The 13325-nt window shown below is 47.4% G+C and overlaps 1 protein-coding gene across 1 annotated transcript in view; it reads left to right on the forward strand.

Moving 5' to 3' along the window:
* Positions 1-8533, forward strand: part of PTPRT (protein tyrosine phosphatase receptor type T) — a 1068951-nt gene extending 1060418 nt beyond the window's left edge. Inside the window, exon 32 of the mRNA XM_032419927.1 lies at positions 409-8533. Coding sequence (XP_032275818.1) covers positions 409-462 — 54 coding nt within the window. The 3' untranslated portion in view covers positions 463-8533. The remainder of the gene's footprint in view (positions 1-408) is intronic.
* Positions 8534-13325: the final 4792 nt, after the last annotated feature.

A 13325-nucleotide genomic window follows, 5' to 3' on the forward strand; every position in this document is an offset into this window, starting at 1 on the left:
AAACTCCGGTCCACAGGCCAGCAGTGTCAGCATCACCTAGGCAGGCCCCTGATAGAAATGCAGAATCCCAACCCACTCCAGATTTACTCAGAGTCTGCATTTTAGAAAGATTCCTGGGTCCTTCATATGCACCTTACAGTCTGAGAGGCACTGGAGTCCAGAACAGTGAAAAGGAAAGGAATAACCCACTGGGCATCTGGGAAGGCGTGGGTGTAAGTAGGCATGGGGCAGAACTTGGGGGATGTCCAGATACGGATAATTACGTGGGTAATTTTGAGTTGACTGTTAGTATGGATGTAGATAAAGTTTCCTCCAAAATCTGTGTCTCTAACCTAAATGCATTTCCCCTTTCCTTCTCATCTCTCTCTCTTGCCTCCTCTACTCCCTCTCTGCCTCTCCCCCTCTCAGGAACAGTATAAATTTGTATACGAGGCGGCACTGGAATATTTAAGCTCCTTTTAGCCCGATGGGATGGGGAGCCTGCCGGAGCCCAGAGGCTGCTGCAGCCAAGCCCCCTTTTCTGTGAATGGCAGTGACTGGGCTCAGGGGCTAAGAGGCGGCACCCTGCCCAACTCCAAGGAGAAGACTGGTGGTCCCGTGTTCCGTGGTGGGCTCTGCACCTTCCAAGGGGTCTCCTGTAGCTGTGGGAGATGCTGCTCTGAAAGGCCCAGGCTTCCCTTCCACACCCAACCAGCTGGGGCCACGGGCCCGTGCACAAGTGCGCCCACGGCAAGGCCCTGGATTTTTCCGTTCCCGGACCTCCTGCTTTTGCTCTTTTCAAGTTTGTGAATCTCCTGGCAAGCCGGCTGTGTGAGTGTTGGGGAGTGACAGCCTCAGCAGCATGTCCCTGCCCTAGTTGTCCTTGGGAGTGGAGGGGGTGTGGGTTCTACTCCTCCATGCTGTCATGGAAATGACTGGGCTCTTGGGGGTCCCTGCACTGCTGCCCCTTGTAGTCTCCTTCAGGGATCTCTGGCACTGGACACCTGCCGGTCTGGATCAGTGTGAACCTCGGGATGCTCCCAACACCACAGCAGAGGCCCCCATTCTCACACCTAACCTGCATGGGGCTTGGCCCGATACCATTCTGTACCCCTCCCCTAGCCCAGGCCTTGACCCGTCATTCACTGGCCAGCCCACTGTGTCCAGCCTTTGATAAAGGCTCTCTTTGCTTTTTCGTGATCAGTGGGACGGGGGAGCGTGGAATTTTGCTGCTCTTCCTTGTCTTTGTGAAAAGGAATCATCTCTCTGGGGCAGGGCTCTGGCTGACCTTGTGTCTTTCGGGTGGTGGATAAGATTTGATTATTTTCCAAAGTGCATATGAAAAGAAACTTTCTTTGGGGGTGTAAAATCTTAGTCTGTTATGCCAAAATAAAAGAGAGAGGGAAGTTTGGATGTGTAACTATAAGACAAATCTCTTGGGCCTCTAATCTTTCCTGGCAATGTCCTTAAAAGATCCCACCCTGGAACAGCACTGCTACTGAGCAAGGGAGACAGGCTCATCTGAGGACGGTCCCTTCAGTTTGTGGGGCAGATAGAGTGCCAGCTTTGTGCATCATCTTGAATCTCCAAATTTGAACTCCCTCCCAGAGAAACCCCTAGCTTCCATCGTGAGAAAGGCCACAGTGGACCCAGGTATGTGGTCAAGGAGATCACACCAGGGATCTAGGATCTTATCCAAAGTATGGGTAAGTCAGTGACAGGGAACCAACATTTGCTAAGCACCTGCTGTAGGCCAGGCTTGGCACATTCCATATGACGTTTCATGTGGTCCTAGACTCCCATGAGAGAACTACTAACCTGTGCTCATCTCTACTTCATGACTGGGGAAACTGAGGCATCTTCCTTAGTGATGAAATTCTGGGTTCTGAAAAGGCAGACATTGGTGATAAGACTTATTCATACTGTTTTCTTCATTGTTCTCAGCAAAGCAGTTATTTTATGGAGGGGAAAATAAGGCTAGAAACTTCCGAGCAGAGAACTCCACAATGGAAATTTAATTCTTTCTTTCTGATGTGAGTTCTTCTGGGAAGCCCAGAATTTCAGATATATTTTTAGTAATTCCTTCCCGGCTCCCCAGGAAAGCTAGTCTCTTCTCATTTCTTCACCAGTGAAAACAGATGCCTGTTCCCTCAGGCTGTGAGGTCGGCCAGCCAGGGACATGCTCTCTACCTTGGTCTCTACTGGGTGCTCAAGCACAGTATCTGGCAGCCTCGGGGTGGCCTGGGATCTAGGAAGCTCCGCTGGGAGGCCGGTCTAGCCCCAGACAGGGGATGAGGAACACAGAATTCAAGAAGGCACAGTTTTTGCACCCAAGAGCTCACTGTAGGGAGATTGGCCCCCAGTGCAGAGGTGGTAGAGCATACGAGTATTATAGGAACCTGGGAGCAAGACTCTGCCTGCCTAGGCCTTCCTAGAGGAGATGGCATCCACTCCAGCTGGATCTCAACAGGTAGAAAAAGGAAAGAAAGGAAATCAGTCCCAGGAATCAGGATGTGCAGTGGCAGAGAGGTATGAAAACTCCTTGGGATGGGGGCCGGCGGGGGGGCACATGGTATGGTGGCAGGTGAGCCCAGCTGGAGCACAGCACTGCCAGAGGGGTGGCAGGAGATGAGCCAGGGTCAGGGAGAAGAGAGCTTACCTGGAGTATAGAATACCCCTGTGGGCAACAGGGGGCCAGCAGAGCTCCCGAGTGATGTGCTCGGCTCAGTGTTAGAGAAGACTCTCTCTGGGGCCAGTGGGGCTGCCTCTTCTTTCATCAGACACTGTGAAAACATTCCCTGAAGCGCGTGCTTTTTAATATCACATCTGTTTGTCTGTCTGCTCATTATTTTGTTGCTGGAACAAAATATACAGTGGATCATAAGACTCAGCTTCTGTGAGACACTCAGGGTCTCTGCTCTACCGTGGAGCAAGGTGACCAATCCAGGCCTCCAGACCCATGAGGCTGGGACATGAAAGGAGCCCACAGAAGTTGTTCCCATTGGCCTCGGCTCTGGAGCTGTCTGGAAGTCCAGGGACACCAGACTTGATCACAGAAGGGCTGTCACTTTGGAGGTTCAAAAGGAAGCATCTCAAAGGAAAGGAAGGCAAAGGAGCGCCCCCCCGCCCCCGCAACAAACTCACTCTTCTCCTTTGATGGGTCTCTTCCCCAGTGTGCTTGAGCAGGTCCCCTGGCTCCAGTCCACGACTCCAGCCAGCCCTCACGCTGCCTTCAAGGAGCTGGTAACAAAGCAAATCAGCCTGTCCTATGCTCTTTTCTCAGATCATGGCTCATCCCTGAAGAATGGGGGAGGGGAGCTATCCAACACAAAGCCTAAGGTTATTCTGCTCCAGAAGGGGTGACAGAGCTGGCAGATAAAAACGACACTGGCTTCTATCATTTCAAACAGTAGGAATCTAAAATGTGACTTCAGGGAGAAGGGAAATTGGAAAAATTCAGGCCACGGTGGGGTACCTGACCCAACAAGGCCAGCGATGGTTCCCCCAGCTAAGCCCCCCCCATTTCCTCAAAACCTAGCTGCTCTCCAAAGAGGGCAGGGCAGTGAACAGGTCTTGGGCCTGTTTACAAGGGATGAAACTAAGGCTCATGATGGGGATATCTTCCCGAAGATTCCACATGACATGCACGTGGCAGGGCTTGGATGAGATGGGGCACCAGTGCCCTGGAATTTGGACTTGATCCAGTCCTTGGGAAATAAGAGCAAACACCACCTCCCCCAAGCTATCTTCCCACACTGCTCCACTTAGAGGGTGGGCCACCTTTCACAAGGCAGAGGAAAATGGTATCCGTGCTCTCTGAGCCTCCACAGCAGGAGCCAGCCTCTCATCTCTGGGGTGCCAAAGGGAGCGCCCCCACTTAGTACAGAGCCTCAGGGTCACCTTCTAGTTATGAACCCTGTTCGGAGGAGATGTGAGGAATTAGTGAGAAGCCAGAACCGTCACCAGCCTCATGCGTTTGTGGCCTAGATGGCTTCAGGAATCACTTAGCTGTGCCTCCACGAGCGCCCTTTCACCCTTTCTGGGCCTCTGGATGACCACAGCCCACCTCCCTTCGTGCGAACAGAGGGATCAGACTGCTTTTTAGGCTGGCCCTCTCTTTGTGTGTGGCCTGAGCAATGGCCTGCCAAAGGTTAGCCTTCCCATGGAACCAGCAGAACCTGTGTTGGGGACACTAACCAGAGAGCTCACTGAATTCTTCCAACATCCCTAAGCAGTGTTTGTGTTTGTCACCATTTTACAGATGAGGAAACGAAGGCTCAGAGAGAAATCACTTGCCCACAGTTCCCCCAGTTAGTGAATAGGGGAGCCAGGAATTCAATTTCTTTTGACTTCAAAAACCATATTTTTCCACCACTGTGACTCAAATTTTCCCATGGGTCTACCCATAATGGCAAAGAGTAGAGCGGAACAGAAACCCAGTGGGTCTTATAAAGCCCAAAGCAGACAAGCTTAAAATTCCTTCACGGTCTCTTGTTTTACTTTAACAATTCATGCAATACTTGCATTCCACTCTAATTTGCCTGATTTGTTTTAATAGGACTATTTTTTAAATGATGTGCTCTGGTCCTTCCAGTGGCTTTGGTCCCCTCAACTCCCTATGACAGAACCTAGGGAATCATATCCCAGTCTGAGAGGCATAGTGTCTGGCCATACTGCTTCCTCCTGAGACCAATTCCAGACTCAGGCTCAAGACCAGCTCAACTTCCCCTAGACAGATGCTTTGGTGTGGGGGTACCATGACCTCACCATTCATGGGTCGATCTCAAGTTTCTTCCAGTTGGATGCTGAAAGGAAACCATTGGAAGGCATATCCTGGAATGATGAGGATGTGCCCATCTGGCATGGTGAAGGCTGAGCCCATAATACCCTAAAGGGAAAGGAGAAGATGTGCACAGCCTTTCTGAGCAGATTCCTGAATGCTGGGGCTTCTAGAAGGTGATGCCCTTTGTCCAGGTGGAGTCACATGGTTGCTAATGTGGGCAAATCTAAGAACATGCTTCACATGAGGGGCTGGGGTCTGGAAGGCTTCTCACTTTACTTCAACCACACATACATACTGGGTTCCTGCAACATGCCAGGCAGGGCACAGGAAGCACAGGTTATTATGGCACAGTTCATCCCTTGGTGAGGCATGGGGTTGTGGTTGGAAGAGCTTAGTCTTCAGTTCACGTCTCAGCGTGGCCATTTCTTAGCTATACAATGTTGGGCCAACCAATTAATGGAAAAGATGTGAAAAAAGGAGCCTCAGCTGGGTAGAAGGCATAGATTTGGAGAGCTTTGGGGAGGAAAACAGGAAGGCAAGGCCAAGGAGTTGGGACCCAACAGAAATACTCGAGGATGCACATGGACCACAGAGCAAAGTGGTCACTTCCGTTGCCCAGAAGGACAGGGGATGGGGAGGGCTGGCCAGGACCACTGGAAGCAAGGATGTCGCTTTAGAACAAGTTTCAGTGTCCTGGAGAAAAGATGATAATTTTCCCTCTAACCAATCAAGTCATATCTATTCATCATCTGTTCCCCGTTGCTAAACTAGCTCCTGCTGTATGTTCTCAGGAGGATCCATTTTCCTCAGCTCTGGTATGAATCCCTGTTGTGTGCATGTAGGTATCAGTCTAGTTAAGCTGCTGCAGACAGCAGAAGTGAGGCCCAGGGAGGAATAGCCAGGTACTCACCATGTCATCTCAGCAGGAGTAACTGCCCTACCCAGACCCAGAGACATCGAAGGAGATGCTAATTCTCCTACACCTCACTGCCGTAGAACAGAATGAAGAAAGCCGCCTTCCTTTAGCCCGCACCTGGCCACCCCTGGGCTAGGTAGACAGGCCACCAGCACCCAGCTAAGTCAGCAGTAATGCCATGGGAAACACGAACAGCCCAAGAGTAGGAGGTGCAGGATGCTAACAGATTGTGCTGGGCCAGATCTGTGGGGACCAAAAGTCAACCCCACCTTCAGGGCAGATCAGAAGATGAGACATGAATCCTGTGGATGGCCATTTCATCTCTAAGCCCTGACCTGCCTTCCTCATCATCCAACTAGTCTGAGCTCTTTCTCAGCTGATGATGCCAACTCCAAATCACAGCCCAATAAAACAGGAAAAAGATAAAGTGAATCCAACTAGAGAAGACCAGATGAGATTCATCATTCATTATTCCTATATTCCCATGCAAGGGTTTAAATTTGGAGGTTTCCCATGGATATATAACTGAAAGTGATAAAATGTATGGTGTTGGCATCACCTAGCAGGGATCTGCCTCTGACGTCATATGCAATCTGAGTAGCAGGGAGAGAAGTCCATGGCAAAGAGTGGAGGGGCTACTGTACTCATTTCCTCTGACACATATTTCAGGATATGACCCTTAGAAGCACAGCAGAGATGTCTAAGCCATATTAATGCACATGAGAAGACTTTCTTCTGGTTTACTGGTAACCAGAGGTAGATTTTTGCATACCACTGGCTGTGCAACTATCTTGTAGAGACCAAGACCACCTCTTGCATCCCTCCTGCCCACCCTCAGAAAAGATGGGAAAAGGTCATCAAAAGGGCCACATTCACCCCTGTGAAATCCACTCATAAATTTTCGTCCCCAAGAGGTGAAGTCAGCACCCACAGTGGTAGACCCCATGCCTGGCATCTTAGCTATCTAAGAGCTTGGGGGTAGTCCACTGGGGCTGATAGAAGGGATGTGAGAAGACTCAGGATGAGTCTATAGGGAAGACCCTTTGGGGCTGGATCACCATGGAACATCCTTCGGAGCTGCTCTGGGTGATGGGATTTAGACCCTGATCCTTGGTTGGGATGTTCAGAGAATTAGAGTCTGGGGGCAGTAGAGCACTGGACAGGAAGGTATTGGTGTGCAAGCCTGGAGCTCAGGGTAGTTCATGGTTCCTTGGTGAGTGGAACTCTTAGATTTGGGGGAGGAAGGGGAATGTGAAAGAACCTGCCAACAGTGCACAACTGAATTCCTGTAAGCATACTTCAGTGCACTTGGGCTTGTGAATACAAATCTGTAGACCTCCTATGGGATGATCTGACAAGCTCTCAGTGCTCACCATGCCCCCCTGCCCCTCCCATGGAAGATCAGTGATGGAAGGTATTCCTTGGGTCAAAGCCCCAGGGCAGTCTGGAGCCTCAGAGGGCCAAGCGGTGTCATCCCAGGTCAAATCAGACTTCCAAAGGGTCAGGCAGAATGCTAGTGCCCACATGCCTAGAGATCATTGGACAAATTCAAGCATGGTTTGCTAGTCCCCGGTCTCTCTTTTGAGTGGAACTAGGATCAATGCATGAATTTGATGATTGTAAGGAAGAACATGCTGTGTGCCAGAGAGGATGAGCTGCCCATCTCAGCAGTGGTCCAGCAGAGGCCAGACTTTAAAGAGAAGAAGGAGCATTGCTGAGGTGACCCTGAACTTTCCTCCACCCTAGATGGGTGATCTGTTATGGAGCTGGGACTGTATTTAAACTCCTTCATTCCTGTAGAGCACAAAGCCAAGGCTGTGCTTGGTCTGTGCAGGTTGAAGTCCCCTACTCTCCTGCCCCAGTCTTCCAACCATGCAGGCCAAGATGCTGCTCTGGCCCCATATCCAGGGCTCATCCAGGCTAGTTATCACCAAAAAGTCCAGAAAGAACGGCCGCTTTGCCATAGACCCATGCCCACCAAGATCTGGGATGAGATCAACCCTAGCTCAGGCCCACTGGCCATCAGGGCCATCAGTGACAGCCAGAACTAGTAAAGTTTCAAGCAGAACCCAGAGCAGGGCTTTGCTTACCACATGCATGATCTACAGAGGTTACTTCTCCCCACTCCCCACTCGAGGCCTGTTGGAGCAGACTGCAAAAGCAAAAGCATAGTGACTCTGTTGGCACGTAATTATAATCATCCCCAGGGTGTCCGTTTCCTTGCCAGATGGATCCTGGGCTAGCCCAGGTGAATCCAGGCTATCCCATGTTGGCAGTCAGACTCAAAAGCACTTCTCTACCTTCTGTTTTCACCCAACATAACTAGCCAACGAAAGGCAAAGAGGGCTTCTAAGGTTGCTTTGGCTACTGGACGCCATCATCATCCTCTAAGGGCCATCATGGGGTTCCCACTCGACTCTAGGGAGACTGACATCATCACATCCACTGGGCATATGATATTGCATGAGACCAAAGTCTCCACACTGTTTGCAGCCTTCTCCGTGAATCCCAGTGGCCTGCGCTTGTACAGTTTGGGTGTTTGGTAGATAAAGCACGTATGAGAAGAGAAAACAAAATAAATCAACTTTAAAAAAAAAGCCAGCACTGTGCTGTCAGTGTTCTTTTTTTTTTTTCTTTTTCCTTTCCAATTCTAGCTTAAAAAAGCAGAAGGTAAATAATGTCAGGTCAATGAATATCAGATATATTTTTTGACTGTACATTACAGTGAAGTGTAATCTTTTTACACCTGCAAGTCCATCTTATTTATTCTTGTAAATGTTCCCTGACAATGTTTGTAATATGGCTGTGTTGAAAATCTATACAATAAAGCTGTGACCCTGAGATTCATGTTTTCCTAAGATATTCGCACTGGTGTCTTCCTGGGGTTGGTGAGGGTGAGGGGAAGACAAGTAGAAGGAGGAGGAAGAGAAAATACTAGGGTTTCTTTGTGTTCATTTAATCCTCATGTCTACAGTGCAGGAAAATGTGTATTAGCCCCTTTTTGCAGATGAGAAAGTTGGAGGTTCAAAAATGTTAAGGGATTTTTCATGATTATATACTGAGCCAGTAAAAGGGTTGAGTCTAAAAGTTTTTCCCCCAAGTATGGTCCATAGAGCAATGGTACCAGATTCACGCAGGAAGTTTATTAACAGACAAATTTTTAAGACCCTACAGAATTGCAGTTTCAAGATCTGAATAGTAACAAACTGCCTGGATATAGAAGTTACTGCTGCATAACTTACCACCCCAAAATTCAGTGACTTGAAACAACAGTCATTTGTGGTTGTCCCTTTGTCCTTGGTCATGTTAATCTCATTTATTCTGCCTGCCATATTTATTCTTTTGCCACAAATGTAATAGTTGACATTGGGAAAATAAAATGAGAAAGAAGGAAAAACCTTGCATATCTCCTAATAACAAAAATACTTTGGGGCATATCATTTTTCCCCCACAGGGAAATACCTTTTTAAGAGTTATTATAAAAGTAGCATATGCTTACTTGAAAGAACTCAATACAAAATTGTTTGTGACATAAGGTGAAAGTCACCACTTCTCAAAGGTGCCTTATTAATATTTTTATGCCTTTCCAGACCTTTCTACACATCTATAAACATATATACATACATATACATGCGGATAGGCTTCCTTCCACCTAACATCATACTGTGGACATGAAGCTTATGCATGCTTACCACCATTTCCATGGACATCTGCTTAAATAGCTGTTATCTTTCTTGACCCCCTCCCAGTACATCTGCAACCTGAGGGTAACCTGGTTTGAGTATGTCAAGACTCAGGTGCTCTCACAGTGATGTCTTTGAGCCATCATTAACAGTGAGGGATGCCAACCCCTGTGTGATCCAACCTGGAGACTGGCCACAGCGGCACAATCCTCTTTTCACAGGTGGGTCCTGGCCTGGCCCTCCTTTCTGGCTGGACCTGGAGTGTGGGTCCACATCAAACCTCACAGCACCTTGTTGGATACTGATGGGTAGCTCTGGTTTGGCTTAAGATCTTCCTCTAATCCAGGAGTTCAAGCTTTCCACATGAACTCCAGGGGACCTAGAAGCCCTCAGACTCTTTTTTTTTTTTTTTTAAGATTTTTATTTATTTAACAGAGAGAGAGAGCACAAGTAGGCAGAGCAGCAGACAGAGGGAGAGGGAGAAGCAGGCTCTCTGTTGAGCAGGGAGCCCGATGTGGGGCTCGATCCCAGTACCCTGGGATCATGACCTGAGCTGAAGGCAGCCGCTTAACCGACCGAGCCACCCAGGTGCCCCAAGCCCTCAGACTCTTAAGAGATCTAGCACCCACAGACAGATGACACCCACAAACTGATAACCAGAGACAGGAGCATGGCAATAAACCCATGGAAATTGGGAGAAACTGAGGAGGATTTCAGTTTCCACAGTCCATGGATTAGGCACTGGATCAAAGTTGAATTAATTAATCAAGGACAGCCAGAGTACATGGAAGGACGGAGAAACATGGAGAAAAATAGATGCATAGAGAAAATAAATGGAATGTACAAGTGAATGACTGTATCAGTATATTAATAGCAATTATCTCTCATCGTAGAGAACATGAGTAATTTTTGTTCTTCTTTACATGTTCTATATTTTCTAAATTTTATATTATTCTCATACCTTGAAAAACCCAATTATATAAAAAGGTGGGGAGAGCAGAACATAGGAAAATGAAAGCAAGATAGACAAGATGATACCCGGAATGGGACCATACCCAAAAGACTTGCCTTACATCTGGAGGAAGAGGTTCAAAAACTTGGCACTGCCCAACCACCCAAGAAGGAAAACACAGTCAATTAATTTAATGTCCAAAAGGGAAAAATAAACCAGTTGCTCAGCATAAATAAAAGTATTCCTGCTACAGGGGCAAAAAGTAATTTTTTCTATGAGTCCCCTTAATAAAAAGAATAGCTTAGCAGAATGCAACATTTCCCCTCCTGAAGGCTGCTGGTCTCTTGCCATGGAACAACTTGATGAAAGCTCTTTACTGGAGGACCAAATTGAAGGGGCCCAACTATAAAGTTCTCTGCAAGTCAACCTGAGCCAGGTATAGGTATTAACATGTCCTTTTGAATGATGAGGACCCTAACAACTATATGTGCCCAGATAGAAGGTGGGTTCATCCCTCTATGGGGTGAGGTGGGGTGGGGCAGGGCCAAAAAGCCATCGTCATCCCAGGTTCTGACCATGGCTGACTCCATCTGATCCTACTTCCCTCTAAAATACCTACACATTCATAAAAGCTGGAAACTTGGCTGCCAAGCCACTGAGTGAATCTGGGAGGAGTTTCCTCTGATTACAAGACATTAGGAGCTGAAATGAGAATCATAATCAGTGGTTGGTGCTGAATCATGGTTTGCTACCTAAACCATGTGAAGGAGCTTCAGAGAAGATGAAGCGGTTCATCCCTCCAGATGGTCTGCACTCACTCAGAAAATTGGCCAATCGTCCATTTCTATCCCCTGGGAGATGAAATGACATTAATAAAAACCTCTTTGGGAGGGGGAATGGCAAGGAGAAACTTGCGTGTTGAGGATTTGCGCTTTCATGTCCCCAAGCTGTTCAGAGCAGCCCAGAGGGAGGCAGGGAGAGGAGAACATGGTGTCATCTGAATATGTACGAGACTGGGTAAAGCAGATGCCTACTGTGTCACTTCAAATATCCTCAACCTCACCTCTGATATCCTCCGTGGCTGTTTTGAGCAAGCAGCCTTCTGCAGATTCCACGCAGGGGAAGCCACGGTGCCTCCCCTCAGACCTGCTCTGCACCTTTTGCTCCTGCCTCATAGCTTCTGACGTGTGCTCTCAGATGCCCACAGGAACCCACTTAGCAGTCATGTGCGTGCCACCCAGGAGTATGGGGGAGCTAACTGTCCCCCCCGCCGCCACCCTGGGGCAAACTTTGACCAATAGGAGACTGGAGCCTGTAAACAAACTCTTTCTCTGTTCTTGCCTCTGAAGGCAATTCTGAGCTATATTTCATGACTTTTTATATGGTTCCAGAACAAGCAAACAGACCCTTGTAGGAGTAGCCAACTGCATAGCACAACCTTGTATTGCTTCTCCCTCCCTCCTTCTCCGGTTTACACCTCCTACTCTCATTGCTTCTTGGAATCATATCTTCAAATAAAACGTTATCCTAGGCTTGGCTTTGAGGGGGGTACTAACTAGGAAACTGGGCTAAGCTATGCACAGTACCCCACCTTCCAGCTACTAATCTGAAATGGGACCCTGCCAACACACATAGAAGGCTCCCAGCTGTCCAGTTAAGCTTTTGATCCAGGGACAAAAATGGAATTGGTGTAAAGTGATTCATATGGGAGAATCTACAGTCTTGTCCTAGGTTCATCCTATGTGTCATGTTAATTTACTACTCAGATTTGGGAACAGGAGTCCTGCCTTCCCATATTCTTGCTGAAAATAGTAATTCTGCCCAGTAGACAGTAAGAAGGACCATAAGTGGCCCCAAAGGAGCCCTACTATGAGCACTAGCACAATGGGGTGGGTTGGCTGGTGGAGCAGGGGAATGTCTGCCCACAGAACCGGAAGCCTGCAGCAATACTTCCTTCCAGCCTGCCCTTGACAGGATGTGGCTCCTGACAAAACGTGTAGGCAGCTGGTTCCCAATGGGGGAAATTGTGCCAGGAAAAGGTAGAGAGGAAGGGTGTCCAGCCAACACTAACAGATACAAGCCTCTTCAGGGCTGATGAAGTTTCTACACTGAGAGCCCCAGCTCTGGCTAAGCCCCCTGCCCTCACAGGCGGTCAGATTTCTCAACTGACAGAGAAAAATAACCAAGTCTCACCTCCTTCCCCTTCCTTCTTCTTCCCCCACCATGTTCTCTGGCAGCTCCCAACTCCGAGCAAGCTCAGAACTCCACTTATAAGGATGAACAAACAGGAAAACATCACCAGACACATGAAAAGATGCAAGAGTTCAAAGCCAAGGTTCACTTTGAGAAATCAGAGAAAGTGCCTGCCTGTGAAATCAAGGTTCTTGCCAGGGAAAGGAAGACATTGTACAATGAATACAAATGCAGAAAAACACTAGATTTCATAACTGAGTCCAAGAAATTTTTTGTTGTATCCAACAAAACAAATTGCTGACAATGCTAACCAAAATAAAACACAAATATTCAAAATTAGGAAATAGAAAAGGGATATTATAGTGAAAAGGGAAATTATGCAATGTAATAAAAGGGTATTATGAACAACCCTGGAGACTAATTTTAAAATCTTGATCAAGTGGATCATTTTAGGAAAGTATGAATGTTACCAAAATTGGCTCAAGAAATAGAAAAGCTGAGTAGACCAGTTATCAGAAAAAAATGTTTATGTTGTTAATTTTTCCCTAAAAGATGCAAGAACAGATAGTTTTAAGAGCACACTTGGTCAAACTTTTGAACAAAAATACAATTCTTATGTTGTATGTACTATTCCAGAACAATGCAAATGAGGGAAAGCTTCCCAACTTATATTATGAACATTTTGAAGCTAAAATGGCATAGAAACCAAATCTAAAAAAGTACACATACACACACACCTAAAACTTTCAGACCAGTCACATTTATAAATGCAAAGATTTTTACCAAATTTTATTATATTTAGCTGCTTTTTAAAAATAA

This window comes from Phoca vitulina, unplaced genomic scaffold (genome assembly GCF_004348235.1).
Source record: "Phoca vitulina isolate PV1807 unplaced genomic scaffold, GSC_HSeal_1.0 scaffold22, whole genome shotgun sequence".
Lineage (NCBI taxonomy): Eukaryota > Metazoa > Chordata > Mammalia > Carnivora > Phocidae > Phoca > Phoca vitulina.